Source organism: Ambystoma mexicanum, chromosome 12 (genome assembly GCF_040938575.1).
Source record: "Ambystoma mexicanum isolate Mex_15411 chromosome 12, UKY_AmexF1_1, whole genome shotgun sequence".
Classification (NCBI taxonomy): Eukaryota; Metazoa; Chordata; class Amphibia; order Caudata; family Ambystomatidae; genus Ambystoma; species Ambystoma mexicanum.
This window is the reverse complement of record NC_090936.1, coordinates 1,168,902,436-1,168,925,532: the sequence shown is the minus strand read 5'-3', so window position 1 is coordinate 1,168,925,532 and position 23,097 is coordinate 1,168,902,436. Positions and strand designations below refer to the sequence as shown.

The 23,097-nt window shown below is 48.2% G+C and overlaps 1 protein-coding gene across 4 annotated transcripts in view; it reads left to right on the top strand.

Annotated features, from left to right (window-relative positions):
* CEP83 (centrosomal protein 83) overlaps nucleotides 1-23,097 on the top strand; it is a 284,641-nt gene that overhangs the window by 12,498 nt on the left and 249,046 nt on the right. For all 4 annotated transcript variants that reach the window (XM_069629801.1, XM_069629802.1, XM_069629804.1 and 1 more), the window contains exons 2-3: nucleotides 12,325-12,409; nucleotides 17,301-17,563. In XM_069629801.1, coding sequence (XP_069485902.1) covers nucleotides 17,403-17,563 — 161 coding nt within the window. In that variant the 5' untranslated portion in view covers nucleotides 12,325-12,409; nucleotides 17,301-17,402. The remainder of the gene's footprint in view (nucleotides 1-12,324; nucleotides 12,410-17,300; nucleotides 17,564-23,097) is intronic.

The following is a 23,097-nucleotide window of genomic DNA, read 5'->3' as shown; positions in this document are numbered from 1 at the left end:
TATTGGCTGTCTGACCTGGCTCTATCCATTACAGATGTGGGGCAATTGCCAGAAAGCTGCCTCTTTGTTCCTCAGGAGGAAGGCCAACACACGTCCTCCCAAGGCACAGTAACTCCTCTCCCTGAGCCAGGGGTGCCGAGTAGGGGGGGGGGCTCCAGGGCCCTCCCCCCCACTGTTTCCCCCCCCCCCCCCCCCCCCCCCGGCCGGAGAGAAGTGATGCAGCATCGATGGCCCTTTCCATCGATACTGCATCACTTCTCTCCGGCTGGGTATAATCACGAAAATGTGCGATTAAACCCTCCCCTCTAGGGCTCATTGGTGTATGGTCCTAGAGGGGAGGGCTTAGGCGCAGCAGCATTCAAACTGTGGGGCGCGCCCCTCTGGTGGGCCGCAGCCTCATGCCCACGGGGGGCGCGCGCATCCACAGTTTAAAAAAAAAAACAAAAAAAAAAAGGATAAATGACCAAAGGATCTGGCTGTTGCTTCATCACCAAGCAGCAGCCCGATCCACGGCCCCTGCCACACATGCTCAGTGCCACAGGGGCCGGGCCTTTGTGAGGTCTCAGGCTCCATTAGGAGCCTATTTATGGAGACAAAAGAAAAAGCGCACGCCGCCTTTTGCCTTCATGATGGTCATCGCGGCAAAATAATGTGTGTCTTTTTATTTTCTTCATGAATAAGCTCCTAATGGAGCCTGAGATGGCGAGGCCCCACAAAGGCCCGGCTCTGTCGCACTATGGGTGGTGGCGGCAGTGGTGTGGAACTGCCCAAGTGTCACAGAAGTGCTAGAACATATTTGGGCACAGGCACCTACTGTTTTACAAATTAAGCACTTGGTATACACATGTAGTTGCAATTAAATGTTCATTAAAAAAGTATGCTATCACAGAGAAACGGGGACCCCAAAGCCAGTTCAACTACCCACTCCCAGGTGTGCTACTGAACAGTCGTGAGCCAACCAACCTCTTTCTCCTATCTGTGCTACTGTACCATACAAATAAGGGGGAATCGCTCTCCTGCAGCCTCTCTCCCAGTCATCGATTCTTGATGATTTACTGGTGCAGTCACAAAAAAAAGATTTTTTTGGGGGGTTCATTTTGTTTACAAAAGTAGCGCATTGCTAAAAACCCCTAGCTGCCAGTTCATTGTCCTTGGAGCGTCCCAGGCTCCCTACCCCCTGAGAGCCACTAAGCGTGGGTGCTGTTTTATAACAAATGAAAGACTCAGACAGAACAATAACTGTGTGAGTCAACTGAGAGATGAATGCACTCATGCTCCATTCAGAGAGAGGCTTTGAAAATGTAGCTCTGACAAATCAGGGGGGCAATGAAGCACTGCACATCTCCGCTCCCTCTTCATGGGTTTACGGTTGCCATCTGAAAGGTTGCCAGCAGCTAACCTGCCAACCTGTCCCAACTCCATGCCTCGTGTGCTATTCCCTGGTCAACCAAACCATGTGAACTCGTAGGCCACATACGACCCACAGAAGTCTTTTTACCGCCCATCCTGAACGTCTGTTTCTTGCACTAGTGATATTAACAACCAATGTTTGTGGGTAAAGGGCCGGCATAAAGTCTCTATTCCAGAGCCAGAGTCAAATGATAAGGTGCTTGTGGCGGTATGGAGTTCCAGGCCTCTGCTTGGACACAGGGTTCTGCAACCTTTTAGCTCTGCAGATGTGTTGGACTACAATGCTCATCAGCCCCAGCCAGCATAGTCAAAGGTGATGGATCATAGGAGTCGTAGTGGTGGGGGTCTGAGTCACCTCAGGAGACAGGGGTATCTTGCGGGTCTGAAACCTGGTAATCCACTTTACAATAAAAGACAACATGGAGAGGGGTGATGTCTCTGTGTGGCCTGTAAATCTGCTGAGATACCACCAAACTGTACTACCATTACTGCCACTTGGTCTGGCGGTATTACTGCCGGATTACAAGTGGTGGTAGGCAGTGTTAGTCCCCATTAATTGGAGTCCATAGGACTCCATGGTGGATTTCAGCGGTATTACTGCTGGTAGTAATTTTGCTGGTGGTAATACCCCAAATTGTTCTATTTTGGGCGGTATGGTGGAGGAAATACCTCCAGCTTCTTGCTGAAGGATTTTCCTCCACATTTTCCCTCAAACCCATAGTTGGGCGGTGCGATAATGTGGCTCTATACGGTATTACCAGTGTTGCCAGTCAGAACTCATTTACCTCAGCAATGTAGTCAGTTCTATGTTTTTTTTTGTCCTGACGCTTTAAATGTGCGATTTGCATTACAAGCTGTGTGCCGCAGACTGCTTCCACTCTAAGTGGGGAAGAAGTTAGGACTGTGGGGACTGAGACGGCAGGACTTTTCAACCTTTTGACACGAGGGGCCTTCACTGAGTCTTGGGGGGGGTTGGGGGGGTGCGGCATCACCTCCCACGGGATATGGTACAGTATAATACCTCATTGCTTTCTAACACTGGTTCCTCTACATCAGCCTCTTGCTGACATAGAAGGGTTTATAGCTGTTCAGTGGGCATTCAGTGGTTAAGATCTGTGCTGGCCTGCCATCTTGTGATAAACAGCAGCTATTAACCTTAAATTTGTCGCCATCGCAAGTCTCACTTCTCCCACAGCAACAGCAACAGCAGAGCCGGCCAGTGCCAGTGCCTGATAATCCCAAAATTCGCTGTAATTTTATGCAAAGCTGCATTTTATTTTTACAAGGTTATTTTACTCGCTGAATGCTGATCAAGTGTTTTTAAGTCTGGACTTTATTAACTGGGTGCTTGTAATTGCAGCACAAGCACTCTTTACAATCTAAACTAGAGGTGTGTTTACAATGTTGATTGTTCCAGAATAAATCTCCTAGTGTGCTTCTTTGGGGTCACGTGCCCCCCCCCCCCTTAAGCTGTACACAATGATACATTGTCTGGTTGACATACTATGTGATTTGTGTATTTTATTAAGGAAACTAAGACCACTAGAACTCACCACCCCAGAAACTCCCAATCCCACCTTTGGGGGCATTCCTGTGGACATGGGAACACAGAGGAAAGAATGAATAAAGTATTTGCCTTCAAGAGGAAGCAAGACCTTTGCAAAAGAACAGTTGGAGCTGGGCACGCCACCTAGCAACAGTAAGGTCCAGCTTTGATGAATACTTCCCTGAAGTAAATGCTGGCATTAATGACTGGGTGATGCAGACTTTTCTGGCAGAGGAGGTGGTGCATCATCCATTTAATGCCCAGGAAGAGCTGATTGAGGTTCAGTCGGACACTACTCTGCACACTGAATTTAGGAACATTGCAGTGGGTGAATTTTGACTGAAGGTTTCTTGGAAGGTAAGACATTAAGCATAAGTGGGGTGTACTTTTTTTTACTGACGCCTTCATTTTTTGAATAAGGGGTGTTTCAAATGAATGTTGAAAACCCGGAAAGTGGGAGTTTTAAAACATGGAGACAACCGTGGCTACAACATTTAGACGCAAGTGCTTCCATCAGTCCCAAACATCACCTGGGTGCAGGGTGAGCCTGGGTAACTGCTTTTTAACATTGTACACTACTTTACCATAATTTCTGGTAAACTACAATGTTAAAAGCAGTTAACACTCTTTCCCCACCCCCCCCCCCCAAGTCTGAAACCACACTTGATTGCATTATACTTCAGCCAGGATTGCATTATACTTCAGCAGCACAACTGATCTGTCCACTGAAAGGTTTACGATTAAGCTACATCCCTAACTCTTTCTGGTTACCCAGAGGTAACATCTTAGCAAATGTCACTTGTGGCTGGTCAGTCTACAGCAGCACTATTGTAAGTTTGAATTGTTGATGTTTTACTGAACTATGGCACCACACACGCTTTGCTTGGTAGTTTTTAATCGGGAAACGTCTTTACTTCTCGTTTCCCTTGAACTGGGAACTTTTTGTGGTGGTGGTGGTGGTACTCCACCTTGCAGCTGTACCTTTTGTTTAGGAAGAATTTCACTCTCCCATCCTTGTTGTGTTGCTTTGCCTTTTTGAGGGAGGGCTACTACAACCTGGACGATTATAGAGCAGTGGAGTAGGGGCAGTGATGTCTTATTGGAATGCAACTCGATGTCTTAAATCTCCTTTTTCTTGACTTTAGTATATGCAGTGCATGCTAGCCAATGTTTCCACTGTTCTGCGCGTGCGCCAACACCCGCCCCCCAGCGCCGTTGCACCAAGTTAGCGACTACATGCAAATTTGCAGTCATATAACTGCCAGTGATGTCACTTCCTGTATTTTATCGCTGGCTCGTCTACATTCTACGCATTAGGAGCCGCTACCAGACCTGCGGCGCTGCTTTTGGCATTCTACCTTCATTGAACCACTGACCTGCTTTTTGAGCCATCCAGACGATGACTCGACCCATTATAGCAGACTGCATCAAACCACCCCAATTTCTGGGACTCTGTGTAAGCAACTGACTCAAGTGCCCAACCAACTTGCTTGAAACCTCCTCCTAGCCATTTGAATGCCGACTCGACTCCTCGGAAGCATTGTTTCACTGCTGAACTGTTAGACGCTGTCCTTTGAACTGACTAGCTGTCGACTTGCCATTGGGACTGCAAGACTTGATCATCTCGACACCGGCTCAGGTGCTATTAGCATTCATTATCACTTAAATTGAAACCCGTTGGTGGTAAGGGCTTAAAGGGAGAAGAGACACTGCCTAAGCCGCCCTGCCCATACAAGTCACCCCCCCCCCCCATAATCCTGAACGGAGTGCTCTGCAGAGTAATTCCCCAAGTCTCATTCAGGAGAGCTTCATCCAGCAACAAACCCTCGCGCCACGGAAGCGAGGAGACCGTGGCAAAAACAAAAGCAGCCAGTTGTCACAGGCATTGATAGTTGGAGCAGAGCTCGTGGCCTGAAGGGTTGAGCTTCGAGCTCGTGGCTCCGCGCCCCCCCTCCCCTACCCCTCCACCCCGTGGGTTTAACTTTGCAGGATCCAGCTGTCAAGTGCGGCCAAAGAGGCTGTCCGTGGCGCCACGGAAGTCCAGACTGAATCCTGAGCGGGAATGTGCAAGAGAGAACGCGAGCACCACGAAAACGTGGCATTCCAGTGGCTGAAGGAACCGGCTCACCAACAAGTCGGTCTATATTTGTCCTGCAGCAGTAATGACTTCTGTACGTCTGCAGAGGCAAGCGCGTGTGCTTTCAGTGACCGCGCAGCGCTATTGCCACTAAACACTGCGGTGACCATCCGCTGTGAGCACTTCGCATGGCCTCCTGCTGGTGCTCATCGCGATACATCGGGGCTGACTGGTGAGCGAACATGCAAGGACAGTGAGGATTGCCCAGCTGCGAGTTCTGGCCTGGCGTGGACACAATGCACACATGAAAGCTTGTGAAGCTGCATTGAAGGGAAAGGACGGCCTCCGCGAAAAAAACAGCATTTGAGAAGGATGAAGGAGGATGGTGTGATTAACAGGAACCGGATGTGGAGCTGATAACAGGCAATTTAAATAAGTCGAGTGACGTAGCTGATGAAGCCGACGAAGTGTTTGCCGCAACAGTTCTAAAAACTGGTTTTACCAGTGGACATATTGACCACATTGGTACATTTACTGGCATACAAGGGTTAATGCAGGTGCACGAAAGGGAAAACGGACGCAACTCATTAGCAGTGGTAAACAAACTGCTGCTTGATCTTACACAGCTGAACAAAACCCGCAACTCAAATAATCAATCTACATCGCATTCAGAAAAAGACACTGAAAAAACAAAAGAAAAAGTAAGCTTAGTACTACCACTGCGGCCGACACGTGGGTGAGTGCAATACTGAAGCGAAGAAGAATTGAGACCAGTCTGTCGCCTAAACCTCATTGCTCTCAGTTTAGGAACAACAAGTTTAAGTGACACAAAACAGGAGCATGGAATCAGTTCATTAGTAACGAGGATACAAAAAGAACCGCCCGAAAGTGAGGAGTCTTCACCTGAGATCCACTTCGGACTCCTCGATAATGGAACAGTCGTATCCAGGAAATAAATGAGCACCAAGATTAGAGTGAGAGAGGAAAATATTTACAGAGTTTAGATTCAGTACCACAAGACCTACAGATGTTAATAATGGCCTCAATGTCCATTTCTATTGCGCCATTTACTAAACTATATGAGAATATCAAGGATTTGACCACATTGGTTGCACTAATGAACTCCAAGCTAATAACAACTGAAGAGGAGAACAACGTCTACAAAGGTGCTCAAGTTGAAACTAATGCAAAGATTGAGTTTCCCTGAACACCTGACGGAACAGCAAAGAGACACAATGTGTAAATAAATTGTTTGCGGAAGTGGCTGAATAGACCTTAGCTCTTTTGAAATATGAGAAAGCGAAAGCAAGCAGTGTGTGCAGTTCAGGATGACACACTGCTCTTGCCTGCCTAATAAAGGGGAGCAACCTGTGCACCAGAATCTGGATGCACCAAACCAAAATATAATTGATTGTCAGAACGATATAAGCCTTTTTACGATCAGAGAAAAGATTGGTAAGGAACATGGAAGAAACCAGATGGAAACAGCAGGTGAGAGCACTGGGCCAGATAAACATGTAATCCCAAATGTGTCCAGAAACAAAAAGAGTATTCACAGAGGGGTAAGACAAAAGGCCATAACATTAAAATTGGGCAAAATGAAAAAAGGAATTTATTTGCAGTAAATAAAATGGCAGAGCAACGACAACTTTGATGAATGGTGATGAGAGAACATTCTCTAATACTGCACCAATACAAAGCCTGAATAAAGGAAAATCTGCTCTTCAAACTGAAATGACAACATTGCCTAATGGCCCTTAGACGGAAATTTCCTTCGAAACAAAGCCGGGAAAAGAAAATCTTGCTCTGCAAAACATTCACATACCGTCAACATCAAGAGATGTTGACCTCTATGGAAGATCTTCGATCGAGATGGTAGATGAAGTGGTTGACCTTGAGAAAGGCGACGTTGGAATCTTCCAAATATTTAAAGGGAACAAGGGTGCAACTGTGGATAAACCTGAAGTAATATGAAGGACTTGAGTTTGCACCAACAAACCAAAAAATTAAATTGCAAAAAAAAAAAAATTGCGCAGAGGTAATGGCGCCAGAAAATTCCTCAAACATAAAATCTGTACATGTTACAGTAAATGTTGAGATGAATAGCAACCAAAATAATAATAAAAAAAGAAGAATCTAATGCCAAGGAGACCGAAGTTGAGACAATATGTATCAACGACATACCCGTCGACCTTCTGAATATGTCAACCTAGGATGACGACACCATACCTCCAAGCATAAGTAACGCTATACTTTCAAATACGAATATTGCTCGGCGAACAGCAAAACATGTGAAGGCAATAGTAGTGCGCAGGGGCAGAAACCTATAAAACAAGTCGGAACGTGCTCTTATTGTATGTCGAGTGCTAACTCCTGCCTTGGAACCTGAAAGAACACTTAGCCCGACTTTCGTAACTTTAAACGAAAAATGAGAACAGTTGGCCCGTGAAAAAAACAGCTGATAATACAACTGTACATGAAAATAAGGTCAAATGTGTTTGCTTTAGTATAAAGAACAAAGATGAAAGTAACATGGACGACAAAGGGCCCAAAATGGGTAAGAGCGATCAAAATGGTCACTTTAGTTCTTCAACAGCGACCCTTAAGCATGCAAAATGATCTAGCTACACATCTAGAAAAGAAACGATTTGTGGAAATAAAAAAATGCTGTTGCATGCAATCATAATTGAAAGCGTGCATAACAATGACAAAATAATTTTGAATCGGAACAACGTCCTGAAGTTATTCCATCTGGTTCCGTGTTTGAGACTGATTTCATCTGATGACCTGAAAGTTGTGGAGTTCATACAAGAAGACAGACATGATAAAGTGGTGTTGCATATTCAATCTAAAATCATTGGTGATCCAATTTATGGAAGCTGCTCCTGTACTTCTGTCTCTAGGCTTTGAGATATTTAGGGACACTGAGAAATCCACCTCATCCTCAAAGGAAGTAAGTGGATTGTTTTATACACAAAAGGCCACCAATGTCATGTCGGAGCATTATGAAAATGATGTGGATAGAAAAAGCTTAATGAAGAGCTCTCGAGTACCTAAAAATAAGAGAACTGAAGGCTCAGCAGTCCAAAAAGAGGAGTCCAACAATTCATCAGCAGAGATAATCTCTCAAAAACAGCAAGGATGAATTAAAAGTATCAACCCACTGTAGAGATCAAATCCAAATTACTATATGAGGTGTAATGAATGAGGACCGAACCACCAGTGAAGATGTTGATATATTGGAAACATCGAAGAACACAAATGATTGGTACTGGTTGGCTGAGTCTCTGAACTCAAAACCGAAAAAGTAATGCCAAATTGCGGAGGACCTACCCCTATACTCATGTGGACCCTGTAATACGAGTGGATTCTCGCATTTGTTCCATACAAACTGGCTGAATGGCTTGGAACTTGCCTGCTTCCAGGAAGTGTGGTTGTGCAAATGCCCAATTGTGGAAGGGTATGAAGTTGCGCTTAATCCTGCCCTAAAAAAAAGTCCAAAGGTCGACCTATGGCTGGCCTTTTTAACGCTGATGAAGGATACATGACTCGGGGTTGTTGAAACAAATAATCCGACACAGTTTATTCAGATTACCACCCTCTATAAGTCGGGGGGGGGGGGGGGGGGCGGGGGGGATAAATTGGACGTGGAGAAGAGATGACCAGAAGTCCACCATTGACTAAATATTTGTGCCTGAAAGCATACACACTCGAGTCAAAAGCATGCAAGTGGTCCCAAAGGTGCATAGCGATCATGAGATGGTTAAAATGGAACTAACCTTGTTTGATGGAATGAGCACCCCCCAGATGGAATCATTCTGTGGTAGTTAAACCAAATAGAGGTAGACTAAAACTGAATGAATATGCCGTCTCTCAAATTGCAACCCGATATTGCAACGAGGAAGCTACTATGGAATCTCAATCTTTACTGTATCCGTTTTTGTGAAAAAAAAAGCAGGGCTTAAAACATCGAGGTTCTGCCCCTAAGCACAAATTTGATTTGGATATTCTGATGAATAAAGGGCAGATGTGTAGTAAAATCCAAAATTGCACATATAAAAACATTCAAGGAAACAAAAAGAGCTGGCAACCAAAAGTATAATAACTGGCTTAAGGCCCTCAAGCATCTGAAGATGCAGAACCAATGATGAGTCAACTGAAAAATAAAAACCCAGCCGAGTTTTGCGCACTATAAATGGTGAACTAGATATTCAAGCCAACCTGGTAACCGAAGCTGATTGGACATCGCACTTCACTGAAATATACAGCTGAAAATCATAAAGTTAACTCGCATACTCTACTCTGTTGGGACCTTAACTTTTCTAAAGAAGACATCTCAGTTGTAATCAATAAAGCAAGCACTTCGAGGGCACCAGGGCCCGATGGCCTTTCAAACTACATAGTCAAGCAGAATCCCGAACTATGGACTACCATCTGCCATACCTTGTTCAAAAGAATTGTTCCACAATGCTGCAAAAAGTGCAATAATCGTATTCATTTTCAAAAAGGGAAATAGAGCAAATCCGAAAAAGTATCATCCAAAAAACTATCGTCCGATAGCTCTATTAGACGTATTAGATAAGGTCTATACAACCCTCCTAGAAAGAAAGCTTAGCGACTGGGTGATGAGATCAAATCATGTTGATATGAGACCAGCTGGGTTTGTGAAGGGTGCTGGATGCTCCTTGAACCTCCTGATTTTTGAACCTGCTTAAAACGCAGGCTTTGAGAACTAAGACAAAGGTGTATTTTGCACTCATTAACTCTTCATATGCGTTCGACAGAATTGATTGTGGGAAACTTTGGGACAAGAAGGAAAAAAATTGTCCACCAAGCTAACTAGCAGCAATACAAGAACTGCAACCGGACACTAATATCAAGATCCGTTTAGACCAAAGAGGAACTCTTTCAGCCCAAATAAATACATTCCGCAACGTGAAACCTGGCTGCCCACTGGCAGTTGCTTTCTTCGGCTTATTTTTGTCTGACAGTGGTGAGGCTATAGATGGCGTTCATTCCTCTCCACCAATAAGCAACAAGGCACGTATTAGTTGGCTACCATATGCCGATGATCTCATTTTGCTGGTTCTAACCCTGCTAGGCCTGCAAAGAAGACTAGATGCGGAGGAAGAGTATGTAAGGAAGAATGGTCTACAAATAAACAAGAACAAGTGTGAAATCGTGATTCTGCGTGACCTAACGGGCAAGGTCTATGGAAAATATGATTGGACATTAGGAAAGGAAAGTCTGACCATAGCCTCCAGTTCCAGATACCTCGGAATGCAACTCGGTGTGAGCGTAAATGATGGTCCTTGGGTGGAAACTGTTGCAGACAACTCGCATCCCGAGCCTACGCTTTAAACCAAAAATATGGGACATTCTCTTTAAGGCCCATACTTAACTTTTATCAGCAAAAAGTAGTACTGGTGCTTATTTATGGCGCAGAAAACGCATTTGGATGCCCTCATGATTTGTGTGCAACTTTGGAAAACGCATTTTGGACCAAAGTACTTCAATTGCCAAAGGGAACGTTGACGGCATGCTTACGATATGAATTATCGCTAATCTCTATTAACGTTAGAATATGCTGGAACCAGGTCTCATTGTTTCGCTAGACTACACTAAAGGCAAAAATTCCACAATTTGAAATCTTCTGTGCCCAAGAGGCTAATGACATGGATACTTTATTAGCAGGCTGGAATAAGCGATGCGAAGACATCTTAAAGGAATATGATGTTAACGTAGACGTGCTCCATGAAAATCCAAGCTTAGTAAACATGAAGAATGTGGCAACAAGACTGAGTTTCACAGAAGAACAGAGGAGATGTTGATCTATGGCAGATGTCCCAGGTGAAGCATCTAAGGAAAATTACAAGACTCTGTGGATCTTTTCCCAGAACGTATGCTTAGATCTCTGTCTATGCGATTCAGACTGAATGCCTTTCAAACTAAAGAGGCTTCGAATCTGGGCAAAATATGCAGATTTCAATCCAGTGTGTAGATTTTGCTCCTTGGAAGTAGAAACACTGAGACACCTTGTTCGTTCACTTATTATTTTTTGCCAGAAATTGCACCCAGTAAGAACAAGACATTTGGGAGCTTGGCTTTCAAAGCATTAATCACTAAGCGCAAAGTATTGGTTGGGAAAAAAATGTTTGCTGGGGTTGATAGGAATTACATTTTTGCACTAACACACTTCCTGAATGATGTTAAAAAAAAAAATGTTGGACATGAACAGTTGTTGTTCCAGAAAGCTGTAAAGAATATGGTGTTACAGAAATTTGGGGGAGGATAGTATGGATAAGCATGATCTTTTTTTTTTTTTTTTTTTTTTTTTTTGCTGTCTTTTAAGGTTTTGTATAAACCTATAAATATATAATGTTTCTATTTTATAGAACCTTGATTCTGTATCGGCTAACTCCTACGCCATCTTGACCCCCACACCCCCCTACGCCTAGTTATCCTGCCCATGGCCTGTTACCGAAAGAGGCTCATTTGTCTGCTCTGCCAGTTTTACATGTATGATTGGAATCACTTCTGCTTTAGTGCTAGTGTGGGGCTGAGCAGGTGTGTTATCACTACTTATTTATGCATGCCTGCACTCCTGCCAAACATTAGTCATTTTGTCCCACTCCCACTGTTGCATTCAGAAGCTCCAGACATGTTGCCATTATTCAGGCATGTCACTTTCCCCTTCTTGTAACCAGATGTGCTGTGTGTATTTCTCTAGTGTTCTCTCCGAATTATTCACAGAAAGATGGCAGCACATCCGTTTTTATCCACTAGTTTGGGATCGCTGGGAATTTCTTCTTCTTAGTTACTGACTAACAAGAAATGTTGTGATTTGTGGGAGCATGTCTCTTTCCAAGTAGTCACTGGGATTCTCTGTTCCCTTGGGGTGGTCACAACAAGATGGTAAACTTATTAGTCCCTGAATAGTATGCATACCTCCAACCAACTATGGGATGTTGACAAAATAAAGAAACCGTACTCGCCCCACTTTTTAGTTTCTAATCGCAAACTCGAATTGTATATAACTTACAAGGTTGAACCTCGAGGCTTTGCAGAGTGTTGGTCTCGCTCAAGCAGTAGAACTTGGAGCTGTGCAGGGTTTACTTTAACACCTTTGGCCAAGCTTCCCAGGGACATCGATATGAGAATTCAATCGGCCTGATCTATTTAGACTCTGGCTGGACAAGGAGCTGCTTTCTAGGCACCTGCATTCTCCTAATATGTTGTCAGTGTACCCTTGTAAAGGCTGTAATGTTAAAAGCCATCTGCTTCTCTGCAGGCTGCAATAGGAATGGCACCGTAAAGGAACCCCTCTCTATCATCTTGAAGTCACCTGAATGGAGAAACCTACTGTCCTGTTGTTGGTAAGTTTGCAAAGTCACAGATGTTGGCTTTGAACCTGAAATGCATCAAAAAGGATTTCCTCTATAGGAAAGTATAGGTCACTTTTTGAGTTGGCTGTTGTGGTTATATGGTTTTTTTAAAAATTATTTTTCATTTTCACAAAACGGTGAACAATTTCGTATAACAACACCACAACGTGTTTACATTTCATTGGCGATCCAACCAGAACCCCCCCCCCCCCCAAACAGGTTATAGGATGTGTGCAGGGGAACAGCTGTACTAACAACTTAACTCGTTATTGTCATTTCTAAAAGGTAGACTACAGAGTCCGGTGGTGCCCACATCGTCTGAAACTCTTGGACCCATGTTAGACTGCACGACTAACATGGGTCCAAGAGTTTCAGACGATGTGGGCACCACCGGACTCTGTAGTCTACCTTTTAGAAATGACAATAACGAGTTAAGTTGTTAATCATGGCATATGTTGCCCATTCTAACACCGCAAAGTCCCAAACCTTACACGTAGCCAGTACTGTAGTAAGGGACTTTCTGCTCCCTTCCAACGTGGTGCTACGAGTAGCATCGCTGCCAGTTTGAGCACTGTTCTGTCTTTCCTATGACATCCGGGCACTCTCCCACCCCACCCCAAACCCTGCAGCACTTCCTCCGGGGGCACCCTTGCGTCTTCCCCAGAGGCCTGCACCTCCTGTACCTACCTTCAGATTGCTCCTACTGATGAAGTCCTCCCCATTTCTTGCATCATGCCCAGGGACTTGTGCGCGGGTGACACATGTTGGTGACTGCTGGCATGTACGCTCTCTGGTATACACCAGATCTGGTTGATTCATTTCTCACCGTCCTGGTGTGAGCGACCGTGCTTGCGCGTCATGGTATCTATGTGACTCAGTTGGGCTAGCCAGGCTGGGCTTGAGCCAAGTGGCTGTCTCAAGCTTTTCTAGATTCCAGCACTGGCCACGCAAAGCACCAGCTGCGTAAAAGTCTTACCTGGCTGGGACTTCCATTCGCAACTCCAGCGTAGAACCTCGCTTATGGGGGGGTGGTGGGGGGGGGGCTGCTGCAGTCTTCCCTCCCATAACGAGCATGAGTTGTTTTCACATGTCGCGTTATCCACAGGGCATTTCTGTGGGAGCGCTGTATGCCCACGCCAGGGGACTAGTTAGCATGGATTCCACAGTCCGTGTCCAGGGGCAAAGTGTGAAAGTACCTTTTTAGAAGAACGAAATGGGCGCATTTGTTCCCAAAAGCCCTCCTATTGCAACCAGTGTGCTTTCCTCAAAGACAATGAAAATTGGTCAAAAAATTACCCAGTCCCTTGTGAAGGATTGCCATATTGAAAAGGTTTGAAAGCACTAGCTTTATAAATGTGTGTTGCGGGTAATCCATCTCAAACGGTGGTCTGCTAATCAGACCCCCCCCCCCCCCCTTCATTAATCCCCATGCCAAAAAACCTAGTCTGCACCTGTTCCCAACTCACCAGTATCCTGATCTGCAGCTCCTGTGCTCGAGTGGCACAGAGCAGGCTCTGAGGGGGCAGGTGGGGGGGGGGTCACAGGCCCCCTGTGACAGCAAAGGCACTACAAGTCGGATGGTGCATTTAAGGGTGCACCTCTGTTCCAAAACCATAATATTTATGTAGCATGATTGCATGGTGGCAGGATAATCGTGAGCAATACTATCTTTTGTATGGTGGCTGGTAGTTCATATTACTAAAGGCACCTCAGATGTTCAGCTCAGAGCAGCTTCGAGAGGCTGTGTGAAACCTAAACAGACTGCATTCTATTGACACAGGATGCCTCCCTCTGACTCTCTGGGAAGGCTGATGACTCCTCCCTGCAAAGTCCAATAGCCCTCATCCATTAATATTGAGCTGCATACATTTTTATAGAGGGATACTGGAATGCAGGAGGGGTTGATGGCTGAATCGTAACCTTATCGGGGAGACGCAGGCAGCCAGCTGGCAGCTGAAAAGCTAAGTATCCACTGAAAAGCTGTTAATAGCTCCTTTTCTCAGCAAGAGTCGAATGAAGAGCAATCCATGGCAAAAAGACAGCAAACTGCAAAGCCCAAGAGTCCTGAGGGTGCCAGCAAAGCCAGCCTTCAGTGTGCGCACTGCAAAGCGGACATTTCATAAGACTGCCAACATAGGAATAGCTGCTCCGGGGCCCATTTCACCTGAAGGTTCTGAAATGCCCTAATGCCGTCCCGGTCTCGTTATTCTAGTTCCCTGTAAGAAGTCCAATCAACATTAGGCCTGCCGAGGGGAGGAGTTGGGAAGGGTGGCATTTTAAAAAGCTTTAATTGGGTCCTCCCTTTGCGTCTGTAGTGGGCAACTAAAGGAAAGCCCCTGTACGCTCACGCCAGAAAAAATACAACCTGCTAGGGGGAAAAAAGGCCAAGAGATTTCTTGCAAGACTAACAAGTTTTAATAGCATAAAAATAAGGATGCAAGAAAAGAACTCTGCTGCTTGAGAAAATTCTGCCGAACAAATTGTACAAGCAGATGGTTATAAGACAACACACAGTTATCACAGATTAAAAACCTGTGTGGCTGGTTGGTGAGATCCTATACATGGGCCTGATCCATGGGGATGGCAGGCTTCAATTGGCCCCAGCCCTGTTCGTCCGTCCGTCTTCCATCACGTGGGGTCAGCTGGGCTCATCTCTCAAGGGAATGAAGGTTGCGTTCCTTATTAGTTACTATTGTAAGACAGCACCACTCTATCATTAAGGCGTGCACCTGGGAAACTCGGGGACTGGCATAGGGGGAGGATCGCGATCATGCTGACCCACAGTCTTTGCTCAGTTCATATTGCCCTCTCTGCATGCACCCAAGATCCCCCCCCCGGGCCACTCACATTGGACTATAATCTATGCCCCCCTGTAATAAAGTGTTGTCATGGCATAAGGTGGCACAGTCGTGTTCTTCAGACCTTTTATGGCCACTGGGTTTATGGTTTGTGGTCCGAGGTAGTTCAGGGGTCTTAGACTGGGTCAGTTGTGGGTGTCGTGACTCCTGGTGGGCTGGGTGGTGGTTGGAGGTCTGTTTGGGGCCTGGCTGTGCTGCCTGGTGCTCTCTCTCGCGGCCTTGCAGGGGGCATTCCTTGTTGGGATAGCGAGTATTCTCAAGAGTTGGGGAGCAGAGAAAAGTTTCTATGGTAATTGGCAGCGCAGGCCCTTCTACCATCAGCGTCTGGGCCTCTTCAGTTTTCTGCATGGCCATGCGGGACTGAATGCATCTTCCATAACTACAGAAAACGGCGTCTCTTTATATGTGTGCACTAAGTCTATACATCTGTAGTTCATGCAATATGGTGCCCGTGCAGGGTTTCTTAGCACGGGCCTCCTCCCACCCCCCTCCCCCTACATCACAAGGGCATCTGTTAGCGCATAGAGTACCAGGCTCTAGCCTCTACCCGATGGGCATCTCCCACACACCCAGCGATGGAATCCAAACAGCCGTTCAGCATACAGTACCCACGTAAGACTCTTCCCCTGCTTAACGTTGGGCTGCTGTCAGTAGCAGCCGAGCCGAGTGCTGTGAAGCACTCCTCATAGCATAGAGCGCGCCTTTTTTCAGGCCCACGTTGGTACAGTAACAGCATCATCTGTGCTTCTGAGCCAGCTACCCACCCGTGCCATGCCGTGCCCCTCCATCGATGGACTCCAGAGTGAGAGGTGGGGCGAGGAGAGGGGCATGGGTTTAGTTGCTCAGTAGCCAGCATTATGCCGGTTTCTGTAGGGGGGGGGCAGTGTGGCATTAAGCCGCCCGCGTGTAAAGCCTCTCGCCCAGCTTTCGCACAAGTGCTCTGCCCGTCAAACATGCCTTGCGTGGATCGACACAGTCACCTGCTGGCGTGCACACGAGTTTCATTGTGTGCACGCCGAAAAGCAGCCGTGGCGTTCACACGCTGCATACTGTGGAATGGGAACTGTGCACAGCAGGCGGTGCATTAAGTTATAGGAGAGACGAGTAGGTGCATGGCAAAGTACAGCTGCAGTCCTGTGTTCCCCCTCTGAGCGCAGATGACGTGGGATCCACGTGTCCAGGGTGCGCCGTTTCATATCTTCATCCATCAATCGGCTGCTGGGGTCCAGTCCCGAATTGAATTTGTCATGTTCGTGTCACTTGTCTTGATCAATAATCCGCTCCCCTCTGTATAGCGCGCTTGCTTGCCAGCCTGATCCGTGGTCAGCACCTCCATACATACCCCCCCTCGCTCTCTTGGCTGCTTACACCGCCTATCTACGTATAGCTTCCATGCTGCCTTCTGTGGGAGGTGGCTTGCGGCGGGCATGGCCCTGCCTGTGAAATAATACACATTTCGGTCCTAATTATAAAAACAAGCGCATCCAAGGCTAGTAAAAGCAACCTGCGGCACCCCAATAACAGGAACAGAACCGGCCTGTTTATTTTGGTGAAGGACTGTTTTCAAATAGCACGTGTTCTTTCATTGTCTGTGTGTCGTGCATGTTGTGTGTGTGTGTGCATGTACAGGTCTGAGAGCTGCATCTGCTGTCAATTGCACATATTCTTATGCTTCTACTGTGTGTGCGTGTGGTGTGTGTGCAAGTCTGAGACGGCATCTATCAGTTGCACGTATTCTTTTAGCTTCTACTGTGTGTGTTTGTGTGTGCACGCGTGTGCAGGTCTGAGAGCTGCATCTGCTGTCAATTGTACGTATTCTTTAGCTTCTACTTTGTGGTGTGTGTGTGTGTGTGTGTGTGTGTGTGTGCGCGCGCGCGCTGTGTGCAGGTCTGCGAGCTGCATGCTGTGTGCGTGTGCAGGTCTGCGATCTGCATGCTGTGTGTTGTATACTGGTGTGAGAGCTGCGCTTGCAGTGTCCGCTGGGAACTGGCCGCCTTAACAAGGTGCTTTGCGTTTTCCAACAGGTAATCCGGTCCCATGCGATGCCCTCATCCAGGCGGAGCAGGAGGCGAGTGGATGTGGTTTAATTGGAGCCCGCGTTACCTGCTCGACAGCCCTGCACCTAGATGGATCCCTTTTTGCCCCTGCCGCCCCCGCCACCCCAGGCCGGAGGGGCGATGGACACCCAAATTTCCGACACCGAGCTCCAGAAGATGTTAATCGACGAAAGGATGAGGTGCGAAACCCACAAAACCAACTACCAGACCCTCAAAGCTGAGCACACCAGGTATGTGTACAGAGCCATTGGGCCAGTGGGTGTTGAGGCCCTTGAGCTTCATAACGGAAGTGGGTGGACGCGGGTCATTCATGTGGTAGTGTAACTTGACGTGTCCTTTTTACCGCTGTCCTATCTGTATAATAATATAGTCTTTTCCTTATGCTTTTGTTAAGTCTGTAAAAAGCTTACTGTGCAGGTTAGGCAATGTGTATTAATAGAGTGTTCTTTTTTGGTTTTGAAATAATTTGCTGTCCTCATAGTGCAGAAATTATTCTAGTTTTATTTATGACGGGGAGGTTTATTGGGCAAGCCACAAGTACCTCGCTCTCACCCCAACCCCCCCCCACCCAGATAAAATAATAAATAGTAGTACTGGACCAGTGACCAATGTTTTACCGAAAAATGTTTCACCGAAGTTACACACATACATTGAAAAGAGTTTATACACGGAAACACTTTTACCTTTAAAAGCTTCAGTATATTAACAATTCATTTGTTTGAGTGTAAAATCGGTAAATGCCACTTTATTAAAAAAATAAATCAATCTGTGCGTCATGCCCTCTTATCTGACTTGCATATGGGGCGCTGTCCAGTGCTGACATTATTCGCTGACGCTACACAAGTCAGTCAGCGACTAATGCCGGGTGACTGACTTTTGCTTTCTATTGGTGGGGGGGGGAGGCTCCTTATACTCCCGTTTTTATGCAATTAACACCCCAACCCCGAACAATTGAGAGATTTTTCATCCGAAAATATTTACTAAAAGCCTATTTCATCGAAAACATTTTTTTTTTTTTTTTTTTTTTTGATGGGGTGAGGGGGGAAAGTCTTTCAGTAAATATTTTTATGTCAAAAAGCTCTCGAAGTAAACACTTGGTGAAAAGACTGTATAACCGTAGCAGTAGTGTACATCGAATATTTCCAACAACCTGGGGATTTACACTGGCTGGTGGCTGGGGTGCCCAGATGCCTGTGTCACATGATTAATTTCAGTGCCTGCTATTAATTATTAGTAAAAGGAGCTTCAGGATAGGAGACGGGCATTGATGGGGTCATCACAACGCTGCAGGAGTTTCTCCGGCAGAAAAAAGGTGCCCAGAGTGACGCTGTTCCCAGCGAGAACGCAAGGTGTTTTGGGACTTCTGACCCTACGAGTATACTACTGGACATCCCAGCTGGCCAGGGCGAATTCAGGGGTACACGGAGAGGGCAAGGACACCCTATTACACACAGAGTAGACACAGAGCTGCTGCTTCTCGCTGCTTCTCGGGAGGGGCGGGTGGAGAAACTCATCAGGGAGCACGGACACTGCAAATCCCATCGACCACCGAGGTAATGGGGATTGCATGGAACCAGTTCCATAGGCATTTGGGATGGGACAAGCGGCTTACACTGGCAGTCAGGTTCTTGGTAAAGAGACTAATCAAAGGGATACAGTTCCCGAGATGGGAGGGGGGGGGGAATGCAAAAGCAAGGGAATTACCTATGGAACCTCAAACATGTGAACATTTCAAGAACTGGGAGAGGGATGGGGGCTGAGCAGACATGATCATGACAAATACCTACAACTCAGACATGTGCCGGCGCTGCATAGTAGATTAGGTGAAATCCTGCAGGCTCCGGCGTCAGTCCCCTCCCCCTCCACCCCCCCCTGCACTCCTCCCCCGAGAGAAACGTACCAGATGGAGGAAATTAAAATGAAGCGGTTATCGACCCTCTGCAGGGCACAGTCATTTCATTCCACAAGACAATTGGAGACACTAAAACGAAGTTGGTGGGGGGGCGCAGAGGACATGGCAGTGGAGGGAAGCGCTGCAACACCCCAGGGAGGTAGCAATAGGGTCTAGAGTAAGATGGGTGCAATTTACAAACCTATGTAGCCCACTGTTCCAAGGGAAGGCTGAGAAGGATGGGGAAGAGGGGTCGATGAGAATGTTCCAAATGTAGCACAGACGGGGACGGACTTCCCAGAGCGAAGGCGGTACTGGGAGAAAGTATGAAGGGATGTGGAAGGGGTATTGGAGAGACCAGCGCGGCTTGAATCTAGGAACGCACTGCTGGGGATATGGCGACGGACCGATAAGCTAAGATTTTCCTAAAACTAGCATGTATACTAGCAAAAAGATCCCTAGCGGAACGCTGGATGAGACTGGAGTCCCTGACCATGCCTGCCTGGCAGCTAAAGGGATGGGACCAGCTGGTTTATAGTCGTAGATGGGGCCCAAACAAGTTTGAGACGATATGATGAGGGTGAGAAGACAGCCGCGTGTCGGACAGGGGCGGTCAAGGCCAGATAGGAAAGTGGGCAAGGACATGGGGGGCGGGGGGGAGTATGGGGGGAGGGCAGACAGACAATGAGGGGAAAAGAACCGGGAGGGGGATATAATGAGCATGGGAGGTGAGAATCGGTCGAACTGGAGTTTGGCAACTGGCAGGAATTTTGACGTCTGTTCTGATGATTGTTGGTTCTAGAATTGGTATTGGTTCTAGAATGGTTTCCAGAAGAAAAATGTAAAAAAAAAAAGGTGGTCTGGGAGCCGCCAGGGGGCGCTGAGATGTTCTGAAGTCTCTCAGCTGGTCCTCTCCCCGGGGCGATTCATTTTGGAGATTGAGCCCCCTCCAGCCTTGTGGGAGAAGGACCCCACCCCCCCCCCCCCTCCCTCCCTCCCTGTGGCAGCCTGAAGTACTGGTGACACGGCGGAGCGTGAATTTGGCACCTGTGGGTGTCGGGGAGCGTGGAACTGCTCGAACCCCAACTGGAAGCGGGAGCGTAGAAACGGCCCTTCCCGCCGAAGAAGCCGCGCGGAGGATAGCTGACTGGTAGTAGTGGGGGGGGGGGGGGTGGGCAGCGGCCTGTGGCACCCAATCTGAGGAGTCTTGAGAGGAAAGCGCCCCTCCTTGGGACTGCGGACCCCAAGAAGAGGTTTCCGGCCCCCGGCGCTGTCTTTTGGACGTCCCAGCGCAGAAGGTTACAGAATTGGGTGGCAGCCGGCTTCCCGCAGTGGTCTGTGGGAACTTTTCATCCTCCCGCTGTCCCGAGGGTGCGCCGGGCGGAGGAGGCGCAGCTGGGTGGCCGCTGTGGCACCCGGGGTCGGTGCTTTGGAAAGCAGCACTTTTGGTCGGTGCGCGGGCCGTGGAGCGGCGGCTGGCCCTCGACCTCCCTTGGCTGAGAGGTCGGTGGAGACCTCTCCCCCCCCCCCCCCCCCCACCCATTCGGAACAGTGTGCATAGAGGGAGTCCCCCCGCCGGGGGGCACTGAGGATACCTCGCGTTGAAGGACAATTTTAGGACCCCCAGCCTCACCCGCCACTGTTGAGACACACTCACAGAGCCTCCTGTGGAGTGGCGAAAAGCCCCCAATCCTCCCTTGGCTGAGAGATCAGGAGACCCTCCATTTGGAGCAGGGAGCGCAGAGGGAGCCCCCCCCTGCTGGGGGGTGGAGGGGCACTGAGGACCCCACATTTTGGAGGACAATTTCAGGATCACGGCCTCTCCTGCCACTGTTGAGACACACTTGCAGCGCCTCCTGCGGATCTCTCACCCCATCTCTAACTGTTGTCCCACCACAGTCTCTCTTACTGCTGCAGCTTCGCCCATGGATGGGTCTCGGGAGTTGCTTGCCATCCCCTGTTTATGAATTACCCCGGGACCAATAGTGGGCAGAGCACCATAGCAGCTTCTTGGAAGCCGACTCTTCCTCCAGGTTGAGACAGCTGAAGAGGGGTGGCCCTTAGTAGAAAGCACTACAGCGGGGGAAGCCCTTATCTCCTGAGATCTACAAGGTTTAGAGTTTGCTGCTTATTTGTAGCTGATCCCCTCCCTCTCCCCCTGGTGGGGGCGGCCAGCGCACTACAGCCCCCTGGGGCAGAGCGTAAGGAAGAGGTATTCCCCACAGTGACTCATCGGGGAGACGACCTGTGGTGTGGATCCCTGAACTGTAGGAGAAGGTGGGGAGACTCTGGCTGGCTGTTCCAACGGGTCTCCCGGGTCAACACCTCGCCGGCACGCCTTCTGAGCCTTGGATGGACTGGGCACAGGCCCTACAGACGTTTCGGCACTCTCCCGAACGAACAGAGGAAGGGAACGTCATGCTGTCCACGAGTCAGCTGGAGGTAACGGAGACCCAGTCTGAGCCGCAACATGGCAGCCCTGTTGGAGGAGATCCGAGGTTTCAGGGTGGATATAGGCAGAAGGCTGGACTCCCTCGACAAGAAGGTGGATGCCGTGGAGGATCGTGTTCAAGCCCTAGAGGCCAATCAATCCTCAGCTGACCTATTGGAAACGCAGTTTGACATGAGGAAGGAAGAGCTGGAGAGGAGGGAGGAGAAGGTCGCCCTTAAATTGGACGACCTAGAAAACTGGGAGCAGCACTCCAACCTGAGATTTCTTTGCTATTCCAGGCAGGAAGGAGAGACGCTGTCAGACAATGCGAGAAGGGTCAAGGCAATCATAAGTAAGCTGTTTTGATGGTGAAAATACCAACGAGCCTACCATTGACATTCCATAGAGCGGGAGGACGTGCGGGTGGGCCAAGGTCTGTCCTTATGATATTCCACTATTTTGCAGAGAGAACCAAGATCTTGGAGTTGGCGCGTAGGAAAGGACGGTTCCAAGTTCTCGATTTATCGGGACCTTTCAGCGCTCACCCTCGCGCGCCAGAGACTTTGCGGTCCCTTGACAAGGTGGCTGCAGTCCAAGGGAGTGCGATACAGCTGGGGGTCACCCGTTTTCGCTCACCTTTGAGGTGGATGGTTACAAATATTCCCTTACCACTGAGGCCGATATCCAGAGAGTGACGGGAGAAATAATGGGAGAACCTCCTTCGAGTCCTGTTAAAGAAGGGGGGGAGTCTGGAAAAGGGAAGCCATAAGGAACCCTCGGAATTTGCAGGTCGGCGGCGCGTCCGAGGGCACAGGAAGTACAGAAAGGTGGCACCATCGTCCCCAGAGCAGCCGGCAACGTAACTTGGATGCGGAGGGTCTTGTTCCAGAAATGGGCTTGGGTGCTTTGGGATCGAATGGTTGGCTGTCTGGCCGTGTAAAAGATTGTCATGACCTCTTTTGTTTACAGGGTTTCTTGCTTTGTTGGTGAGGGGGGGGGGGGGTTAAGGAGTATGGGGTAATAGGTTTTGTTTTGATAGAGGGGCTCAGAATAGCGTGTTTTTCTCGGTGAAGGTCGCCCAGGTGGAGGTGATCCTTGGTGGCCTGGTGGTGCGGTGATTGAATGTCACAGCCGTTCCAGGTGCTCAGGGGCTGGGTGGGGGGGGGGGGGGGGGTAGAGGGGGTTTGTGTTGTTGGGGGGGGGGGGGGGGGGTAGGGCGGGGGATCGGTGAAGTGGGCGTACTTCTCAGGGGGGGGGGTTGGGTTGGTCTGTTCATGTCATTTGGGGCTGCCTGGATATAGGGGTTTCACAGGGCTTTATCTGGTTCACGCATGTGCACTGAGGTCAGGGGGCCGGGCGCTCACAATAGTCTCCCATGTGGAGGCGGAAGAGTTCTTTGGCTTTTCCTATGGGGGTTTCTCTCCAGCTTTTGTCGGTGGGGT